Here is a 23,089-nt window from a genome sequence, read left to right on the forward strand (position 1 = left end):
GATTTAGAAAAATGTTCACGAAATAATTGAATCTTCGGTTCGTATTTGAACCTTTCTTATATTTCTTGCATAAATAAAATGTTTCTCATTGATATTCTTTTTTTATTCAAAAAAGTCGAGCTTATAGTCGAACTCGGTTTTTAATACATAATTAAATAAGGATATTAAGTAATTAATGGGATAATCAACGAGTTTAATAATAATAACATATTTCTTAAATCGAAATCAATTCAAAAATTAAAATACTTAACCATTAACAACATAATAGTACTATAATTAACAACATATCCAATGACACATAAAACTAATCAATGGTTCGCGACTAGCTCGAGTCGAGACTCAGGAAATTTTGACTCGCTAACACTAGGCAAAGACTGCCGTAAACAGCCCCCGAGAGCCGCCACAGCGGCACTACCGCTTCTGGCTCATCAGCTCGTCCTAACCGAGCCGATGAACCTCACTGACCAGCCCCGCTTCATCATCGCTCGCTCGGCAGCTCCGCCACTTCCCGGACAGCCTCCTCGCCGTCCCGAGCCGCAGCCCCGAGCCCTATTCAGCAAATACAACTCACACGGCCAAGACCAAATCAATTGCAGATAAATAAATCCACGAAATAATCTAGAAAACCATACTACTACAAATATAGTTTTCCGGTGCGGATGACTTTTGGGTGCGACTTTTCGCACCTAAAAGTCGTACCCAAAAAGACTTTCGGGTGAGAAAAGTAGGACCCAACACTCAAACAAGCACTGGAAAATTTTCGCGATTTTTTTTTAAAGTTGGGCGCGACAAGTCGCACCCAAAAGTCCGTCAAAACTTTCGGATGTGACTAAGTCGCACCCAATACTTTATCCAAACTATTAGGTGCGACTTAGTCGCACCCAAATGTCCTAAATTTTTCTGCGGCCAAATTTTCCTCCTCTTTTTACAAATATCAGTGGGTGCGACTTTGTCGCACCCAAAAGTACTGACACAGGTCATTGGGTGCGACTTTGTCGCACCCAAAAGTCCGTCACAGGTCATTGGGTGCGACAAAGTCGCACCCAAATTCTAGGTCAGGATATAAAAGAAATTTTCAGTGCGATTTTCATTCATATAAACCGAGCCTCTCTCTATCTCTCTCACATTCTGACCCTCTCTCCTCTCCGAGTTCTCTCCTACCACCACCACCAGTCCACCGTCTCTCTCCGACCACCACCGACGGGTACCCCTCTCGACCTCTGCTCCCGTGGCGAGCGATCACCACTGCGCTACCGGTCCTTCTTCTTCGACCACCACCAGACGACACCGTCTCTATCCGAGTTCTCTCCTACTACCACCGCGCGATGGCTCTCTGCGCTCGAGACCCGCTTCATCTCCGCCGTCGGCCTCCTCGTCTTTGGCTTCGGCGCTTGGGACCCGCTTCATCTCCGCCGTCGGCCTCCTCGTCTTCGGCTTCGGCGCTCGGGACCCGCTTCATCTCCGCCGTCAGCCTCCTCGTGTTGGCTTCGGCTCGGGCTCGGCGATTTCAAAACTGTAGTTTTTTTTTCTTTTTCTGTTGGTTTTTGTTAGTCTGCAGGTTGATTTCGAAACTCAGTGTGTATGTGTGTTTTTTTCTTTTTGTTTCAGTTGGTTTGGCTAAACCCAGGCAGCGACGCCCACGAACTCTCGTGGAACTCTCGGGCTCTGTCGCAGCATCGCCGTGCCCTCCTTCCTCTCGCAGCCTCGCCGTGCTCAAGCCCTGCCTACAGGTTAGCCTCTCGCAGCCCTTTTAATTATGTGTTTTTAATTACTTTAGATTAATTGTAATTAGTATAATTAGTCAGATTCAAACTCATCAACTTCAATCCCATACTCAAAATAACAAACCAACAGTCTCGGCCATAACAGATCTACACCCAAACACAGACAGCCAGCCTTAATCCAAAGAATTCCAAACTAAATTCGGGTTTAACTCAAGAGAATATTCAAATATCGATTCCAAACCAAGAGATAATCCGGAAACAACACTAATCCACGTCCATAATCACACAAAATCAATTAGAGAGAAAAGCCCCAAGTTTCAAAATTCAAATCCCTAGAATCCGGATTCAAAATTGGGGAACCAAGAATCTGACCTTAATTCCGAGGAATCCATTCTCTCTGATACTCTTTCCTTCTGCTTTCGGCGTTTTCTCTCAGTCCGGTGCCCTACGGCGTGCTCGTGGTGGCTGTGGGGGATAAAAACAAATCCTTTTATTTAAAATAAATATCTCAGGTGGGCTTCGGGTCCGCCAAAGCCCATTATCTATTTTGTAGGTCGGCCCACGGAATCAATCTTGGGCCCAGTTTGATCTCGACAGATCGGCCCAAGTCCAACCACGTCTTCCAGTTCGACCACGTCCTCCTGGCCAGAAGAATTGGTCAGTCAAAGAGAAGACCACGTCGTGAAGACCGGATCTAAGATGACTTCAGCCTTGACAAGGAGTGCGGATCAAAGAACACGTGTCTTCGGCAAGGAAACTCCAACTCGCCTACAAATAGAAGAAGACCGGATTTTCACACATGCATGCTTACAATTCCAACTCTCGACCAACCATTTCTTATATTTGTATAGTTTACAGTCTTGAGCTCGTCATCTTGAGTTCGCCACTTTGTCCTTCTTTGTAATTCAGTTTCAACAGTAATAAAGTTTATTATTGTTTTCCCTTCGTTAATACTTTCCATTTCTACATTGTTTCTTGTACGACGTCTTCTGAGACCCTTATAAAATAAATATAAAATATTAGCATATATTATTATTTGTGATTGTTGAACGATCCAAAAATCGACATCAACAATTTGACGCCGTCTGTGGGAATTCTTCAGAAAGATAAACCTCGTAAGAAACAACTCGTAAAAAACTTTACCATGTCTTCCACTCCAACTCATTATGAATCTGGAGAGGAGATTCCCCCGGGGGATCAGGGCAATCTTGGATATGCTGTCCCAAAAAATCGATGCACAGGCAGAGACTAACCGAGCTTTTAACGGCCGGTTAAATACTCACTCGACTCCTCGAAACACTCTTGACCCTCAGGCGGGATCCGGAGATACGACCGCCTCAGAATCTGCTCGTCAAGCAGCCTCGGCTACGCAGACGAGCCAGGCTCTCCCTCCTAGAGTCCGTCTGGATTTCTCTGGGATCCAGGTCACCCAAGGAACAGACTAGTCTCCCGGCACAAGCTTCCAGCTTGGGGGGACTGCTGGCAAAGTCGCGACAGAAGTCACGATCGACCTTTCCGCTCTCCCTCCGCCTCCCCTAGGGGGAGCACCATCCGGGTCTTTCCCGACTAATGCGGAACCTCGCCCTTCGGTGACCTTTTGAATGTTCACCCCCCAACATTTTGGTGGGATGAATCAGACCCGTCATAGCCCGGTCTAGGAGATCGCGGTCACACCTACCCGTACGGGACCTCGCCTCTTTCACGGGGACGAACCCAGCATGACCGAACTAGATCGATTTAAGGAGTCAATAACGACTAAACTGAGAGCTGTTCGTTCAGAATTTCATTCCGCAACCAGTTCGGCCTCCGAAATAGATTGCCTCGTTGAAGAAATAAGGAGAACTTCTTTTTCCAGAAACATTACCGAAGTGCAGCTGGGAGATACCGGAAAGGTCCGCCTGTCGCGGTATAATGGTACTTCGAGTCCGAAAGCTTTTATCTTGTCCTTCAGAGTCGCAATGGGACGGGTTATGCTCGCAGAGAGAGAATTAGAGGCGGGTTACTGCCAACTATTCGCAGAAAGCTTATCTGGGTCCGCTTTAGAGTGGTTCTCCAAACTCGAGCCGAACTCTATCGATAGTTTTGACAAACTATCGGCTACATTCCTGAAACACTATTCGATGTTCGTGGAGGACGATCTGACCGTAGCAGATTTATGGGGAATTCAACTGAAAGAGAACGAATCCTTGAAGGATTTCCTGATCCGTTACAAGGATGTGCTCTCATAAATATCTAACGTATGTCACGAATATGCAATAACCTCTCTAAGGAACGGGTTAAGGCACGACTCAAAGCTGAAACTAGAGATGACTGTTAACCGTCCCCTCACATTGGAAGATGCGATTCACAAAGCCACGAATTACGCGAAAGCCAAGGAGGAATTCGCTTCCTACGAGAGGCAACGAGCGGCTGAAAAGAAACCGCCCTCCAATACTTGGATAAGGCCTGTAAATGCTGGGGGCAACCCTCACAGGGTCAATCCCCACGATGCTACGCCTCATGCCAGAAAGCTACAGGGCCCTCCTAATTACACCTTCAACGTCGATGAAGATATTAAGGAGGGAGGTCCCCAGGCAATGAAATGGACACGGGACCCCAATGCGTATTGCAGTTTTCATAAGGCTAACGGCCATGACACGGTTAATTGTGAAACCGTGCGCAAGGCTCTAGCAAAAAAATATGCAAAAGGGGAATTAAAAGACGTTGATCTAGGACCCCCGCCAAAAAAGAAGGTCTTTAACAACAACAACAAAGGAAGGGGCAACCCCTCCCCCAAGATATCAATACCCGTTGAGGAAGGGGAACCAAATTCCCAACCGACCGTCGCAAAACACAGAGTTGACTTCATAATGGGCGGCTCAAAGTTTTGCAACGGATTGGTAAACTCAATCAAAGCATATCAACGTCAGTTGAGTAATCAAACCACAAGAATCAGACCAGAACAAGATGTCCAAATCTCGTTCTCCAAAAAAGAAGCCATAGGGACAACCGATCCGCACGACGACGCACTCGTAATCACGATTGACGTGTCAAACTGTGAGGTCGCAAGAGTTCTAATCGATGGAGGCAGCTCCGTAGATCTTATCTTCAAGGATACCCTGGCCAGGATGAGAATCAGCGAGGACGAGATCAAAAGAGAATAAACCCAATTGACAGGTTTCAATGGGTCAACTACTCCATCCTTAGGAACGATCAGGTTGCCCGTAAAAATGAATGGAATCAATAAAATAGTAGAATTCCAAGTACTTGACTATCTCTCCCCCTACAATATTATCTTGGGAAGACCATGGATACATAGGATGAGGGCTGTGCCCTCAACCTTTCATCAATGTATTCGCTTCCATACGCTTGAGGGGATAAAAGAGATCCGGGGCAATCAGGCGACCTCCCGCAGCTGTTATCTCACCAGTCACAGACATTGCGTTAAAGCGATTAAAGAAGAACAATAGCAATTAATGGCGTGGAGTCGGCCGAGAGCGTTTCTGCACTGGAAGAACCACTCTCTTGATGCACCGAATGCCGAGATGATAGTCCAAGTGCAGCTCGATGGCTCTGATCCTTCCAAGTGTGGCGGAATCGGGGCCGAGCTTAAAGGTGGTATCAGGTGAGAGCTAATCTGTTTCTTAAAACGAAACAATTCCACCTTTGCCTGGTCAACCGAAGATATGCCAGTACTAAGCATCGACGTTACGTTTCACCAACTTAACTTCGATCCCAGTTTTAAACCTGTAAAACAAAAAAGACGAAAGCTCGGTCCCGACAGGGCACGGGTTGTCAATGACGAAGTCGAAAGACTGCTAACTGCAGATTCAATCCGCAAAGTAAAATACCCGGATTAGCTAGCAAACACCGTCGTCGTGAAGAAAAAGAATGGGAAATGGAGAGTATCTATTGATTTCAACGATCTGAATAAAGCATGCCCCAAGGACAGCTTCCCGTTGCCCCATATCGACTAGCTAGTCGAAGCAACTGCAGGACATAAGATCTTGTCGTTCATGGACGCATTCTCAGCATATAACCAAATCCAGATGCATCCAGACGACCAAGAAAAGACAGCTTTCATCATCGACCGAGGCACGTATTGCTACAAGGTCATGCCCTTTGGACTAAAAAACGCTGGTGCCACCTATCAAAGGTTAGTCAGCAAAATGTTCAAAGAAAAGATAGGAAAAACGATGGAAGTATATATCGACGACATGCTCGTGTCTATGATAGAATAATGGTTGAGATATTCTTTTTCTCTTAAATAAGGAAATAAGATCTTGTCCTTTATTCTCTCTCACGGATAATTTTGTTGTCAATGGTGCCCACAAGAAGAGTTGTAGTGTGTATTTATGTACATTTGATGTCATATAGCCTTACGAAGACTTTTGCTTGTATCTGCTTATTTATTAATAAAAGTTGAAACGTTCATTCAATCTTCCTTGTCTGAAGCTTTATGATAAAACCTTAGTCTTTAGTCCATAAACAAACTATACAACTTACGAAGAGACAAATGTAGATTTGCATGAACAAACTCTTCGTAGTTTGCTTAAAACGATATATTCGCAATCTAAGGGTCAAAGGACTATTGACCCCAGTATGATTGTTAGAAGAATCTATGATGTCTGGTCATGAGGCATTGAGAGTTGGAGACTCTATAGTTCTTCTAGGTATCTTTCGAAGGTACTGGATTGACCAGTGCACTTCTAGAGACAAGATAAGAACAAACCATTTAACCTCTTATGTCTCGAAGTCACTACGTATGAATTGCGTCGTGCTTACCTTAATCCTGAACTGAGACATGTCATTTCACACCTTAGTATTCTCATTTGAGAAAGTCAGAGTTCGGACTCACTATGTGATTCCGAACAAGGCCTATTGGTGAAGTACTAAGTTGTGAGAATGTCATGAGTAACTTTGTGAAGTTCTCATAGATATGGAATTCATGTACAAGATTGCTGAAATGCAATGTATATCACCTCATGCTTTGTTCCTTGGAGTGTGAATAAATGAACTGGCCAGTGTCCAAATTGAGTCTTGACTCTTTTGGATGAAACAATGTGACTTGTTAGCTCCTCGTCAATACATTGTTTCTAACTTATTCACAAGCGACAAAGGAGTTGAGGAAATAACAACTAGAAGGGTAAAATGGTAATTTTATAAATCCCGACTAGCTGATGATATTCATGAAGGGTAAACATAGATAATATTCAGTGGATCCGCTCATCATAATTAGGTTGAATTCTTGAGTAGAAAATAAATTCATTTGAACCGAGAGATTTTCAGTGTCAACTCTTTAGTGGAGTCAGTTGGCATTAAGCTAAACTTGGAAAAGGTTTGTGAACTTTTGAGTCCAAGTGTTTAGCCCAAGCTTTGTTCATTTGGGTCCATGAGGTCATTGTCACGAATCACATCGAGTAGGAATAGTTAAATTGGAAGCTAAGTCAAAACAAGAACGAAAATTGTCAAAAGGGTATTTTTGTCTTTTGAGACATATGATGAAATGAATGTCAATAAATTTTTTTGACAAGGTCATTTGATGACAAGTAACACTCGGCCATAATATGATTAATTGGGCCTTGTGGATTAATTTCATTTCATAAGAATTTTATTGAAAATTCTTAATGGGCCTTTTTTCATGTTGTCATGAACAAATGGAAAAGCTTCTAGAAGCCCATTCTAGAAGGTGATAGGCGCCCACACCCAAAGAGAAAGAGAGATTATTTTGTGCATAAATGTATGTAGATACTTGCCAAAAGAAAAAGAGGAAACAAATTTCCTCTATGAGGAAAGTAGAATTTCGGCCAAGAGAGAGTCAAAGGCAAGGCATGGAATAAAAGAGGAAACTAATCCCTTGGGGATGTGTTTGATGTAGGCGCCCATTTAGGAGATTTGGGCAATAAAAGATTTCTCAAAAAGGCTTGGAAAATAAGAGGAAACTACTTCTTTCCAAGGCCAACCCTTCTCCTATAAATAGGACCCTCATTCCTCTCATTCTATTCATTCCACACAAGTTAGAGATTGAGAGACTCTCTCTCTAGACATTGTGGCCACCCCTCTCCTCTCTCTCTCTCTAGTCAATTTCGTTTTATTGTTTTGGCACCTAGTGTTGGAATCGATCTAGGGTTTAAGAAAAAGTTTAACGCTTCGTTAAGCTGCGGAATTTTAAAAATTTTCTTTTTAAGTAAAACTAGTTTTTACTAACCTAGACAAGAGCATATGCATGTAAATAAAAACTAATATGAGCTATAAAAGTTACTAACCTTTTTTATGCTTGAACGTTGATGAGCCTTTGGAAGGTTGGCAACGTTCGTCTCCCCTCGCAGCACGTCTCTCTTTTCTTTCCTCGGCACCTCGAGCAACCACGAAAGTTTCTATCACTAAATCACTCGAAAAGAAGGAATCAGTGAGTGGGCACTTTTAAACACTACGACTTGAGAACGAGTCTCGAAGTCGCAGAGCTAAACACTAGGTCGAGTGAGGACCTAGGTGCCAAGACAAGAAATAATCGAAAATAAACTAGAGAGAGAGAGAGAGGATTTTCGGCCAAGTTCTAGAGAGAGAGTCTCTCAAATCTCTTAAACTTGGATGAATGAAATGTGTGGAATGAGGCTCCTATTTATAGGAGAGGTCTCACCTTCAATAAGGTAGTTTCCTCTTCTATAGAATATCACATATTCATGAGCAAATATTGCCCATTTCCTTCTTATTCCACACGGCCAAGGCAGCCTTCTAGAAGGCTTGGATTTGTTTCCTTTTATGTGCCTTGCCTTGCCTTTTTCTTACTTGGCCGAAATTCTTAAGCATCCTTATGCAAATTTGTTTCCTCTTTTTCTTTTGGCAAGTATCTATATACATTTATGCACAAAATAAACTCTCTTTCTTTGGGTATTATGGGCGCCCAACATGTCTCTAGAAGGAGCTTCTAGAAGCTTCTTCATTTGTTCATAACAACATGAGAAAAGCCCATTAAGAATTTTCAATAAAATTCTTATGAAACGAAATTAATTCACAAGGCCCAATTAATCATATTATGGCCGAGTGACATTAAGTCATCTAATGAACTTGTCAAAATTTATTGACATCCATTTCATCCTTTGTCTCAAAAGACAAAAATACCCTTTTAACTATTTTCGTTCTTGTTTTGGCTTAGCTTCCAGTTTAACTATTCCTATCGATGTGATTCGTGACAGTGACCTCATGGACCCAAATGAACAAAGCTTGAGCTAAACACTTGGACTCAAAAGTTCACAAACCTTTTCCAAGTTTAGCTTAATGCCAACTGACTCCACTAAAGAGCTGACACTGAAAATCTCTCGGTTCAAATGAATTTATTTTCTACTCAAGAATTCACCTAATTATAATGAGCGGATCCACTGAATATTATCTATGCTACCCTTCATGAATGTCATCAGCTAGTCGGGATTTACTAAATTACCATTTTACCCTTCTAGCTGTTATTTCCTCAACTCCTTTGTCGCTTGTGAATAAGTTAGAAACAATGTATCGACGAGGAGCTAACAAGTCACATTGTTTCATCCAAAAGAGTCAGGACTCAATTTGGACACTGGCCAGTTCATTTATTCACACTCCAAGGAACAAAGCATGAGGTGACATACATTGCATTTCAGCAATCTTGTACATGAATTCCATATCTATGAGAACTTCACAAAGTTACTCATGACAGACTCACAACTTAGTACTTCACCAATAGGCCTTGTTCGGAATCACATAGTGAGTCCGAAATTTGACTTTCTCAAATGAGAATACTAAGGTGTGAAATGGCATGTCTCATTTCAGGATTAAGGTAAGCATGATGCAATTCATACATAGTGACTTCGAGACATAAGAGGTTAAATGGTTTGTTCTTATATTGTCTCTAGAAGTGCACTGGTCAATTCAGTACCTTCGGAAGATACCTAGAAGAACTATAGAGTCTCCAACTCTCAATGCCTCATAAACAGACATCATAGATTCTTCTAACAATCATACTGAGGTCAATAGTCCTTTGACCCTAAGATTGCGAATATATCGTTTTAAGCAAACTATGAAGAGTTTGTTCATGCAAATCTACATTTGTCTCTTCGTAAGTTGTTAAGTTTGTTTATGGACTAAAAGACTAAGGTTTTATCATAAAACTTCAAACAAAGAAGATTGAATGAACGTTTCAACTTTTTATTAATGAATAAGCAATTACAAGCAAGAGTCTTCGTAAGACTATATGACATCAAATGTACATAAATAGACACTACTACTCTTCTTGTGGGCACCATTGACAACACCTAGGTCCTCATTTGACCTAGTGTTTAGCTCTGCGACTTCAAGACTCGTTCTTAAGTCGTAGTGTTTAAAAGTGCCCACTCACTGATTCCTTTATTTCGAGTGATTTAGTGATAGAAACTTTCGTGGTTGCTCGAGGTGCCGAGGAAAGAAAGAGAGACGTGCTGCGAAGGGAGACGAGCGTTGCAACTTTTTAAGAGCTTCTCAAGGATCAAGCTTCAAGAAAGGTTAGTAAACTTCTTAGCTCATAATAGTTTTTAATTACGTGTACTTGCTCTTTTGTCTAGGTTAGTAAAAAACTGGTTTTACTTGTAAAAGAAAATTTTTAAAATTCCGCCGCTTACCGAAGCGTTAATTATTTTCTTAAGCCCTAGATCGATTCCAACAAATTTCCTAATATTTAGGAGAATAATAATGATTGATATATTATCTCCATTAAATAAGAAAATAAGATATTGTCCTTATTATTCTCAAATATCTAGATTTCTTAAATATATGAGAAAAATAAGAAAATATAGTATCCTGGATTTTGATTTGATGGATGAGAGAAAAAGTAGAATTCGTAGTCAATATCCAATGGTTCATGTTTAACTACAAAATATGAAAGAATATAAGAGAATAAGGAAACCCTAATGGCTTCCTAAAATATCTCCATCTTACCGCTATAAATAGGAGTCATGGAGAACAGAAAAAGACACACGTGTGATGGACGAAAAACGAGGAAAAATTCGACCACTCTCTCTCTATAGTGGCCAATTTTTCTCTCTCCCTCTCCCTTGGAATTCATGATTCCAATCCCAAATATACTACGCGACCCGAACTCCTAAACTGGTAGTCGTGAGATAACAAGAGAGCCCACACTTGTTCATTCGAAGATTACGGCTTGGAAGATTACAGTATACTCCATTGAAGATTCAAGGCCGGAGACCAAAACTTGAAGATCGAGTAATCGGAGCTCATAATTGAATCTTGAAGAACTCGTTTGGAAGTTTCTATAGCTGAACCCAAACCTATAAGTGTTATGATATTCCCTTCATCTCTTATAAATTGGTTTCTTGGATTACTCTCTAGCGTTTACTACCCATTCAAACAAATCTAGATCATATAATCGTATAATTAATTAGCCAGATTGTGTAATTATTTATATTTCACACGGTTATAGGGACATGTATTCTCAATAAGGGTATTTCACTAATCATTTGGTGTCAGAGAGATTATTTGTGACAGATACCAACATGTTTAATCCCCAACAATGTACACATCTACCACAAGCTTATCTGAGCCTTGTGAGCTGATTCAAATGCTCTTCGAACGTCCATTTAAATCTAAGTGATATTTCTCAAGTTATTTTATTATTAATAACGTTTTTTTTTGTAAAACTTCCTTTTACGTAACAAAAAAGTGATGCAGTTAAATGGATTTGTGAGCTTGTAGTCAAGTATAATACTTACTACTAGATTATCCTTGTCCGTCTTGTCGGGCTTAACTTTCGTTTAATCAAATCTTGATAATATTCCACCACAATCCCATCTAGGTTCAGCTCGTGGCGTGATGGGTCAAAATTACCTTATATCATCGAGCCACTTTTAAGCCTCGAGTTCCACCGACACCCTATCAAAACATTTCTTTGCTACTCGTAGTGCAAAGGTGCAGGCAATCTAACAGTTCTAGAATCGATTATCAAGTGAACAAACATAAATTGTCTTTCTTAAGAGGTGGATTCCCCTTTTGATATTTCCATTGCTTCACTAATTATACCCCTGGTCTCGCAAAGCATAAATATATAAACATCTTTTGTAGCCGTGAACAAATGAATCAAAGAGTCAAGTATATAAATCTGAATTTCAGGAGCACCTTATGATTAAAGTGTATCAATATTGTACCATCATTTGTGATTGCAATAAGTCTCATCATAACGGTTACTTAAACGATGTACTTAATTGTAATCTGTCCAAGTCATGTACAGACCCTCTGCACAAAATGTTCCCACTCAGTGAAAACCTATTCACTGGCGAACCGCGTATTTGATCTCAAATCTAGCAACCCAGACATAGATTGATCACTAGTTTAAGCGCTCCACCCATTATTACTTATACTTCTCACATCAAATGTAGATGTATAATCACACTTTATGCAAATGGTTAAGGGTTTGATGAATGTTGTTATACAATATCATGTAGTGAACGATCTATTCTTTTATTGATTATGTCTTTTATCTCATTTAGTTGGCAATTTAATGTGATTACAACAATACCCTTTTATAAGGAATTACTATAATACTCTTTTGTAGCAACACTCCTAACAATGAGGACCGCTTATGCTCCTCGGTGGTCAAAATGGAAGGCCACCTCTTTAGAGTCCGCTCTTTTGCATGGCCCATTTGCTTGAATTCACCACGTCACATTATGTGGCCCTCATATGAGGTGGTTGTGGGGTGAAGATGATCAATTACTACATGATCGATATAGTAATTCACAACATCACATTATGTGGCCCTCCTATAGGGTGGTGTAAATTGAAGGCCACCTCTTTAGACCCCGCTCTATTCCATGGCCCATTTGCTTGAATTCACAACATCGCAATATGTGGCCCTCCTATGAGGTGGCCATGGGATGAAGATGATCAATTAGTACATCATCGATCCGAAGATATTTATGAGGCCCCAACTCAATTGTTAGGTTTTTAAGGAACATTCAATATAATGTGATTGGCCAAACACACAAAGACGATAGGATTTTGAGCAAGAAATAAAGAGACACAAAGGATATTTCCCGTGCTTCGGTGTAAAACACACCTATTGCACGTTGAGCTCCGGTGGTGGAACTCGTTCACTAGTATCGGCAAATCTTACTCTCAGACCCTAAGTTTCTCAATACAACAATAATATAGAAAGGCAAGAGACTCCAGAAGATTACAATAATCAAGAATACACAAGAACACTCAACCGTGTCTCACTCTCACAGATCACAACTTCAACCTTTCACTTTCACAGAGAAACCCTAAAACGCTCAAGAAAAAGACTAATGAGATTAGGTCTTCAAAGATCGCCGAAGAGCCTTTATGTGTGTGATATCCCTGATGCTCAAATCCTGACCATCAGTCTTCATTAACCATCAACGGTTCAGATCTGCGGCACATGAAACGACTTGACGAGCGTCTGTCCTGGTCAACACTTTAAGTCTGTCGTTTCTCCACTTGCAGCCTAACTGGGCCGGGAAGAAGCATTTGGGCTTCCAATCCAATATTTCTCCACCTTGAAGTCTGAATGCTCGTCTACTCGATACTAGTTACATTCGCTCAACACCACCTTCATAGCTCACTAACCTGAGATCAACCTACAAACAACAAGTTTTAAGCAGTGATTGAACTTTGTGTTTGTAACAAACTTCGTTCCCATATCTATTGGGTTGTCCTCTGTTGGCATCTGCTTCAAGTCTACCTCACCTTCTGCTATGCGATCGCGTACAAAATGGAATCTGATGTCCACGTGCTTTGGTTCGCTCATGGTACACTGGATTTTTACTGAGGTGTATGGCGCTTTGACTATCAAAGAACATTGTCACTTTGTTGTCCAACAGTTTCGCTTCCCGGAGCAGACCTTACAGCCAGATGGCTTCCTTGACTGCATCAACGAGAGCCACATCCTCTGCCTCTATTGTAGACAGAGCTACTAGTAGGCTGTAATTGTGACTTCCAGTTGACACAATTCCCTCATAGCATATAAAAATACATTATGGTTGACTTCAGAGAGTCCCTGTCACCTGTAAAATATGAATCTACATACCGTACAAGATCAGGTGTGTCAAATATGCATTTGTAAACCAAACATGCATTTAAAGTACCATTAATATAATTAAGAACCCATTGAAGGGCCTTCCAATGTTCATGACCAGGATTTGACATAAATCGATTCAGTAAAAATATAGCAAAGGACAAATCTGGTCGGGTACTTATCATAGAGTACATCACAGAACCAATGACATTAGAGTAAGGCACATTCTCCATTTTGTGGATTCTGACAAAGAATTTGGGCACTGATGTTTACCTAACAAGAAATGCCCAGCCAAAGGGACCTTGACTGGTTTCTGATTCAAATGCCTAAATATTTCAATCAGTTTGGTTAAATAAGTAGTTTGACTTACTCCTATAATGATCTACAAACATCCCTAATATCTTTCTAAAAGCCCCTAGGTCTTTCATATCAAACTCAGAACTCTGCTTATTTTTTAGCTCATTTATCTGGTACCTAGACTTGCTGATTAATAACATGTCATCAACATAAAGAAGCAAGTAAACAGGGATATTATCATGACAGAAATAAAAACATGAGTCAAATTGACTTTTACAAAAACCAATACTAATCACAAAGTTATCAAACCTTTTGTACCACTATCGTGGTGACTGTTTAAGCCCATATAAGGACTTTTGCAACAAACACACACAATCAGCAGACTTACTCTCCACAAATCCCTCAGGTTGAACCATATATATGGTCTCATCGAGGTCATCATGTAGAAAAGTTGTCTTAACATCCATCTGGTCAATCTCAAAGTCAAAGTGACCTGCAATAGACAACATGATTCGAATAGTCTTATACTTAACCACATGAGAGAAAATTTCATTGAAATCTATTCCCACTCTCTGGGTGAAGCCATTTGCAACCAGTCTAGCCTTATACCTAGGAGGTTCACTGGGAGTCATGCCTTCTTTGATCATTATACAACCATCTACACTCAACAACTTTCCTATCCTTAGGTTTAAGAAAAAGCTTCCAAGTGTTATTGACCCTAAGGGAATGCATTTCCTCTTTCATGGCATCAAGCCACTTACCGTTGTCTTTAGACCTTATGGCTTCTTGGTAGCAGCTCGATTCCACCACTTGGATCTCATGAGCTGCCACCAAAGTCGTGAAGACAAGGTCGGCGTAGGAGAACTAGAGGGAGGTCTGATTTCCCTTCTATTCCTATCACTGCTAGCTAGAAGTTCTCTAAGGGTTCTTGATCTATTGGCTCTAAGTGGTCAACATGAAGATGTTCTTCTTCACCATCTTGAATACCTATAGAAAAACCATGTTCATGTTGGGGGTTTGGTTCTGGCTGAGGCTCTCTAGGGTCAGGTTCTAACTTCACCTCAAGGTTAGTAATCTCGGCTTGGTTGTGTTCACTAGAGGATACGGGTCGATGGTTATCAGTGTCATCTAAGGCCTTACAAGGGAAAACACTCTCATTGAACACAACATCATGACTAACTATGATCTTTTCCCTTCTAGAACCTAATTCCCATAGCCTATAACCTTTGGTGCCAAAGGGTATCCTAAGAACACACACTTAATCGACCGAGGGTCCAGTTTTCCTTCTCTGGTGTGAGCATAGGCAGCAGAGCCGAAAACTCTAAGGTGTGTTAGGCTAGGATTCCTTCCAGACCAAACTTCTAAAGGACATTAAAACTCTATAGCACTAGAAGGGCTGAGGTTAATGAGGTATGTGGCAGTTGCAAGGGCTTCACCCCAAAAAGACTTGGACAAACCAGAAGTGAATAAAAGACACCTTACCTTTTCCAGGATGGTTCGATTCATGCGCTCATCTAAACCATTCTGATCTAATGTAAGTCGAATCGTGTGATGTCTTGTAATTCCCTTATCATTGCAAAACTTGTCAAATAAATGATTGCATAATTCTAGGCCATTATCGGTCTTAAAGTTTTAACATGCTTATCAGTTTGGTTTTCAACCAAGACTTGCCAGTTTTTGAAAAGCTCAAAAGCTTCATCTTTAGATTTTAGCAAACAAGTCCAAACCATTCTAAAGTGATCATCAACAATAGATAGAAAATATCTAAAACCACCATGTGTAGTAGTCTTATCAGGGCCCCATAAGTCAGCAAGCATGTATTCTAAAATATGTGTAGAATAATGGTTTCCTCTAGAAAACTTATGCCTATGTTGTTTACCCATGATAGAAGTCTCACAGAAGCTAATGTTATGAAACTGGTCCTTACCAAACTTACCTTCCTTACCTAAGAATGCAAGACCATGTGACCGGGCCTAAGGTGCCATTTGTCTGGACCTGCATGGTTAGTATTAACAAGAGTAGCAGAGATGGCAAAGAGCATTGAGCACCACAAAGAATATACAAGCCATTACATTTCAAACCGATAAAGATAAGTTTTCCATCTTTCCTAACAATAGCTACACTATTCTCAAGACTAGTAGAACACCCAAGATCATCAAGCCAACCAATAGAAATCAGATTTCGTTTCAAACCACGATTTAAATGAACATCATTGAGAACAACTTTCCTATCATTCTCAAGTTTGAAGGTAATGGACCCAATACCTTCAATCTTCTTGCAAAGATGGTTGTTTCCTATATACACTACCAGAATCAATAGGTTTCAAATCAATAACCACTCTTTGTAAGGACACATGCGAAAGGTACAACCAAAATCAATAACCCACTCCCTAAACCTAATCTGATCACTAACATACAAAACATCACAACCTTGAGACTCAACAGCATGATTTGTTGGTGAACAATCGAGTGGTATCAGACACGAACAATCGCTATGATACCATTTTTTGGGAACGAACGAGTGGTATCAGACACAAACAATCGCTCTGATACCACTTGTTGGTGAAATATGTAGGATATCAGATATGAACAATCATTCTAATATCACATGTTGGAGAATGCAAGGGTGGTATCAGACACGAACAACCCCTCTAATACCACTTGTTGTGATTACAGAGGTGGTATCAGACACGAACAATCGCTCTGATACCTCGTGTAAGGAAGGGGAGTATTGAACACGAACAATCGCTCCGATACAACTCGTCGGGATTATGTACTCACCTTGATAACCATATAAGTTGCGGAATAAATTAATTACACTAAAAAAGTTAAATAAGAAGATGGTTATCTAACAAGATCTAGATATACTCTATTAATTAAATAATGAAAGCATTCAAACATGTCAAGCAACCAATAAGATCAAAGAACAAGGCTCATAGAGAACTTATGGATTGAGCTCACGAACAGAATCTTCTAGCTTTCACAATTCGTCTTCAAACGCCTTGATCTCATTCTTCAAGCTTTCAAATCCTCGTCTTTGAACGCCTTGATCTCCTTCTTCAAGCTTATAAATCCTCATACTCCTCTTGATGACACCGTAGTCTTCCGAAACGTAATCTCCGGATGAATAAAGAAATACGGCGTAGGGCCACACTCTTTAATCTCACATGATCAAGAAATAAGTATTGTTTCAAGATCTCACTTATTTTCTAAGAACGGGATAGAGCAATTCCAAGGGGTAGAGAGAGAGAGGGGGAGAGAGAGAGAGAGAGAGAGAGAGAGAGAGGAGAGAGAGAGAGAGAGAGAGAGAGAGAGAGAGAGAGAATCAGCCAAGAGAGAGAGAGGGAGAGCCTCTTGGTCGATTTTTCTGAATGCACATAAGTTTGTTTTTCTCTTCTCATGATCCCCCCTATTTATAGTAGTGGAAATAATATATTCTTGGAAGTTTCAAAAATATATTATTTCCTTTTATTGTGTTCACACTAGTGAATCTAAGATTGGCCATTGGATCTTATCTCATGGATCCTACTTTCTCTCTTAGCCATCAGATCAATATCTATGAGATTTTATTTCCTGTTTAAATAAAGAATATTTATTAATGAGATAATAAAAGAAATATCTTATTTCCTTTTAAATATTATTCTCTCATGAGAGATAATAAATGACAATATCTTATTTCATTTTAAATATTATTCTCATTAATATTCATGAGAAGGAATAAATGACAATATCTTATTTCCTTTTAAATATTATTCTCTCCTAATATTCATGAGAGAGAATAAAGGACAAAATCTTATTTCCTTTTAAATATTATTCTCTCCTCATATCCATGAAAGAGAATAAAGGACAATATCTTATTTCCTTTTAAATATTTTTCTGTCTCCTTTAATTAAACAACTAAAGAGAAAATATTGGTAAGTACAAATAATGGGTATGGACGAATTTTTGGCACACGGCCAAGGCGTTTTTGGTGCAAATCCCAATGCTAGAAACTCTAAAATTCGTCCACCTCATTTAGTGCAAGGCCCAATTGCTTAAAACTCAATTAATTATTTATTAACTTGGTCCAACAATAAACAAATAAGTAATTGATTAATTATTAACTTGATCAAACAATAAATAATTAATACTACCATAAATAATTATTTAATTATGCAAATACCCATATTTTAGAATTGATACTGTCAATCACAATTACAGCTTGTGAGATTATAATAATGAAATACATTATTATTATTAGAGGTTCTTTATTCGTCTTAACGAAGCTGAATTAGGGACTATGGACCTAATAATAGAAGCTTGACAAATCCGATGAAAAGACGATCATTTCTCTTTTCCATCGATTTGTCTAATCTTGGTAAAATACTTCATACGTAAGTCAAGACTAAACCCTCTTTTATACTAGAATTATATATACTCATCGTGACAAGTGTCCATTGATCTAGTCAGTACGTGATCAAGATCCTCCAACTTCAACTCGTATCGAGAAAGGTCAATTAATCTGTTATACCTTTCTTGATACATATATACCCTAAGCATTGTTGCTTCCCCAACAAAAGATTCTTCCATATTTCGGAAGTGCAAGCAATCTATCGGTTCTGGAATCAACCATTAGGTGAGTGAACATTGACCTTCTTTCAGGAAGGCTTGAGTCAACCACTTCCCACTCGAATCATGCTCCGAAACTCCCAAGACATAAACTGTGATTAGCATGATAGTAGCCTTTTAGCGAATGAGTCAACGAGTTCGATAACATGATCCAGTGTCCATGATCACTTCAGGATTTAGATCAAGTCTTACTGTGACCATCATAGAGACCATGGTTAGTGTGTCATAACAGTACTTATGTAAGGACAAGTTTCTGCGTCACTCGTATTTGGAGATTTGGAAGTAAATAACGAGTTTCCGTTGTTACAACTAAACTCTCGAGTGAATTATATTTCAATGGATTTATCGAATTAATTTTAAATATATTAAGGTTATGGAAATCTCGGAATAAACAAAGGAATTATCGAGTTTATCTCGATTAGTAAATTAATTCCGAGGAAATATTCCGGAAATTAATTTAAGAAACAAATTCTCAAGGAAGAGAATTAATTCCGAGAAACCTTAAATATATTTTAATTAATCGAGAACGAACGAGAAAATTCTCGGGTCAAATCATATAATTATAATCCATTCGGTGATGGATTTAATTAAATAATTATATGAAAAGGACGTGGTTGTAACAATTTTAAGGGACCCATTTGAAAGAAAACAAAGAAAATAGGTTGGTTTGTAATTAATAGGATAAGGTTGAGCATTGCCACGTCATTAGTGTGTGGAATCTTCTTCAAAGTGATGTTTATCACTTAGCCGAATAAGGGAATCGGCAACCAAGAAAAAAAAACATACCAGCCCAAGAAAGAGAAAAGACACGGGAAAAAAAAAAGAAAGAAGAAGGAGAAGAGAACCCGAGCGAGAGAGAGAGAGCCGAGGGAAGGGAGAGCAAGAGAGAGAGAGCGGCTGAGAAATAGAGAACGAGAGAGCGAGGGGGTGAGCTCGCGAAGGGGACGCTCGGCCGACGAGCCACCAGGACCGAGAAGAGACGAACCACCGCCGTGAGCCGCCGAGGACACCGGTTGAGAGGAGATCGCCGGGAAAGAAGGGAGAAAGGGCCGGAGAAGACTCGAACCCACCAATTTCACCTGAGGTAAGAGAGATTTTTATCTCTAGGGTTCGAAGTTTTAGGGTTGGAATTTGGGGGTTTTTGATGTTAAGCGAAATTAATGGTTCAAGAGTTGATTTCGGTGATGATTCCTCTGATTATGGTGGTGTTCTTGGTTTTGGACGGGTTTGGGTGTGGTTTTGGTCTTGGCCGTGTAGAATGGTTCTAGCCGTGTGTTTGATCTTGATTTTTTTGGGACGTGATTCTGAGCTTTACGTTGCTTTTCTAGTTTGAGAATAGGAGTTAACGGTTGTTTCGTTGTTGTGCGTGTGAGTTATATCTGTTGAGAGTCTAGGCTCGTTTTAGGTGGGCTAAACAGGTCTCGGGGCAGCGGCTCGGGATGGCGAAGAGGCTGTCCGAAGGTTGGCGGAGCTGTTGCGCGAGTGACGACGGAGCGGGGCTGGTCAGCGAGGTTCATCGGCTCGGTTGGGACGAGCTGTTGGGCCGGGGACGGCAGCGACATTGTGGCGGCTCTCGGGGGGCTGTTCACAGCTGTCGGGTTTCGTTCGGAGACTCGCGAAGTCTCGGTTTAGTGTTAGGAAGTCGAGAAATTTCCCGAGTCTCGACTCTAGTCGCGAACCGTTTTTTTTAGTTTATGTGTCGTGATGTATAAGTACTATTATGTTTTTACGGTTCACTAATTATTATATTGTTCAAGTAGTCTCGTTTGAGTTATCCTACGTTATTATCATTATGTTTTATAGTCAAGCTCGTTTAATAGAAAAATAAATTAATATGTATCGTTATTAAACTCGTTGATGATTCAATCAAATTATTTAGTATCCTCATTTGATTTACGTTTCAAAACCGAGTTCGACTATAAGCTCGACTCTTTTGATTTGGAAAACGAATATCAACGAGAAATGTTTTATTTACGTTCTCAGACGTTATAACTTGTCAATAAAGAGACAAGTCATAAAATATTTTCTAAAACACATTTGAGAAATGTTGTTTTGAGTTATTTTCATATAACTTACGTATGCTATAGATTGTTAGTAAGAGTTTCTTTATACGTTCTTTTTTTTTAGTTTCGACCTTCGGGAACCTATTCTAAGCCGTGGGCTTTGCCCAGTCAAGAGAATAGGTGGTCGAATAGTGTGGGACGTTTTTTAGCTTAGATCAGAGAAGTTATGTCAGGGCCTTATTTTTTTTTAGGCGTCAATTCTTTTCTGTATCTCTGTTTTGCCTCCGTGAATTCTCTATTTTTCGTGTTTGTAACGCTCTGAGTAGCGTGACTAGGAGAATGTTTTGAATACGTTCCGTATGAGCTTTCTTTTAGTAGAAGTGTATACGTTAGTAGATCAATGGACGAGATACTGAGTATGCTCGATGTTCGATCTTTCTCTTCCATAGATAAGTCCAGAGTGCTATCAGGATTAGCAGGAGAAGCTTACGAGGACTGGGTTGTACGTGAAGTTAAGAAGAACCCTTTTATCTGGAAAAGAAGATCTCAGGATTCGAAAGAATCATATCCGGGTAAGTGGATTTTAGGCACCTACAATATCAAGAAATATTATATATATCTTTATATATATACATATATTGTACGTGCATTTTCTATATGCTTTCTAGTAAGCAAGAGTAAGATAAGCCAGAAGATAACTCACTATCAAGATTAAGGGCTTTAAGCCGCTAACGAATTGGGAAACGGAATTAGTCCGGCTAACAAAAATGGCTAGAGGTAACTAGGAACCCGAGCATTTGCTATGTGTTTAGTTAGCCACCTTCCAGAGATCCAGTCCTAGTGAACTGGATTATGAGAGACTGAAGTTAAGACTCGTATTCAAAAGTGAGAATATTATGATAGGATCTTTGGGAGTCGCATCTCAAGATCTTATAAGTCACGAGTTAATAAGCGAAAAGAATATATGTTAAGATCGGGATTAAACCCGAATTAAGTAGTCTCTCATGTTAATTTAATTAAAGAGAAAACATAGAATGGTACCGCCTCCGACATATACCCCTTGTTAGCAGGTACCTATTATGCTTCGTGCTGGTACCACATGGGGATTAGGCAGGAGACTGTGCACCCTCCTGTCTGGCGCCAATAAGACATGTGTCGTGCGGATATCATTAAGGGATCCCGAGCAGGAAATGTATTGTATGATGGGAATTGCCGGGACCTAAGCTGGCATATTCTCAAGTAAGAGGAGTTACCGGGACCTAAGCTGGTAATTCCATGGATTATGATAAAAGAATGTTATGATGTGAATCACCGGGACCTAAGCTGGTGAATTCTTAAGTCAGAGGAATCTCTCGGGACCTAAGCTGAGTGATTCCTAAGCAGGATGAATCTATCGGGACCTAAGCCGATTGATTCTCAAGTAAGGTGGATTTATCGGGACCTAAGCCGATATTTCCGCAAGTTATGAAAAGATATGAACTCATGTTATGTATTGCTTATGTGTTATGTGCATTGTGCATTAGATATGTAGATATCCGCTTACTGAGTCTTTCGACTCACAGTTATTATCTTGATATTGTAGATAAAGGAAAGGCCAAAGAAGACTGAGCAGAGCATCAGCGAAACCGGTAAGTAAGTAGGCGTGTGTATGTACGGCTGCCGACCTGTGGCTAAGTCAAGGGCGAATGAGTTTGTTTTGTTTTTAAAAGACGAGTCTTTTGTTTGTAAAGTTTTAAATAGTATGTTTTAAGAAAAACGAAAAATTCGCCCATATTTTTGAGACGTTTATGTAAATATTTTAAAAGTTTTTCTAGAAAATGTTTTCTGGAAGCGCTTCAACCAAAGTTTTTATGAATTTTATTTATGTCAAGTAAGATACGGAGAAATCTGCCGCGGCTCGCGGGCGAGCTAAGGCTCGCGGGTCGTGACAACTTAAATGACACATATACAACCAAAGTATGTCCGGGTCGTACACTTACCACAAGTGTAGAATGCTCGCACGTCGTGATCAACATTCACAAGTGTTCCACATATATAACCTTGGATATAGCTGTCCAGGCATGTATCAGTCATCGACCATGTTTTAGCAACATCACCCGAACTCAAGTGCCCAGCACGTGACTCAGTTTAATACGGAGGCTATGGATGATAATTGTTATTGATTCTGATATTCAGACCTCAACCCACTAATCATATGATCCTAATAAAGCAAACCATTATTCTATTTAGTAATAATTTATTTATTATCTCTCGTGGGCAAGAATTCTTAACATGATTCACAACAACATTAGATTCATGAGTAGTGTTTTTCTGTTTAGCAAGCCACTTATAACAGTCCTTTTTCACATGACCAACTTTCTTGCAATAGAAACATTTCCTCTCTTCAGATTTACTAGAGGAGTTATTATTGGCAGATTTGTTCTT

At 40.0% G+C, this 23,089-nt stretch overlaps 1 protein-coding gene and 1 long non-coding RNA gene across 2 annotated transcripts; both read left to right on the forward strand.

Moving 5' to 3' along the window:
• Positions 1 to 4,030: 4,030 nt before the first annotated feature.
• On the forward strand, positions 4,031 to 4,867 carry LOC149402638 (uncharacterized). The gene has a single exon (XM_089608468.1). It carries the CDS (start codon positions 4,031 to 4,033, stop codon positions 4,865 to 4,867), a length of 837 nt encoding a protein of 278 aa, XP_089464594.1.
• Positions 4,868 to 19,628: 14,761 nt separating this feature from the next.
• Positions 19,629 to 22,474, forward strand: LOC149402639 (uncharacterized). The gene is made up of 3 exons (XR_016296206.1): positions 19,629 to 19,746; positions 21,115 to 21,237; positions 22,248 to 22,474. It is a non-coding gene; the product is annotated as an uncharacterized LOC149402639 (long non-coding RNA).
• Positions 22,475 to 23,089: the final 615 nt, after the last annotated feature.

The sequence above is a fragment of the Urtica dioica genome, chromosome 3 (genome assembly GCF_054948205.1).
Source record: "Urtica dioica subsp. dioica isolate 48M chromosome 3, U.dioica_male_clone48M_v1_H2, whole genome shotgun sequence".
NCBI classification, from domain to species: domain Eukaryota; kingdom Viridiplantae; phylum Streptophyta; class Magnoliopsida; order Rosales; family Urticaceae; genus Urtica; species Urtica dioica.

Excerpts from the sequence above, each read along its gene's own strand:
- LOC149402638 (XM_089608468.1), top strand. The coding sequence starts at position 4,031 with ATGACTGTTAACCGTCCCCTCACATTGGAAGATGCGATTCACAAAGCC.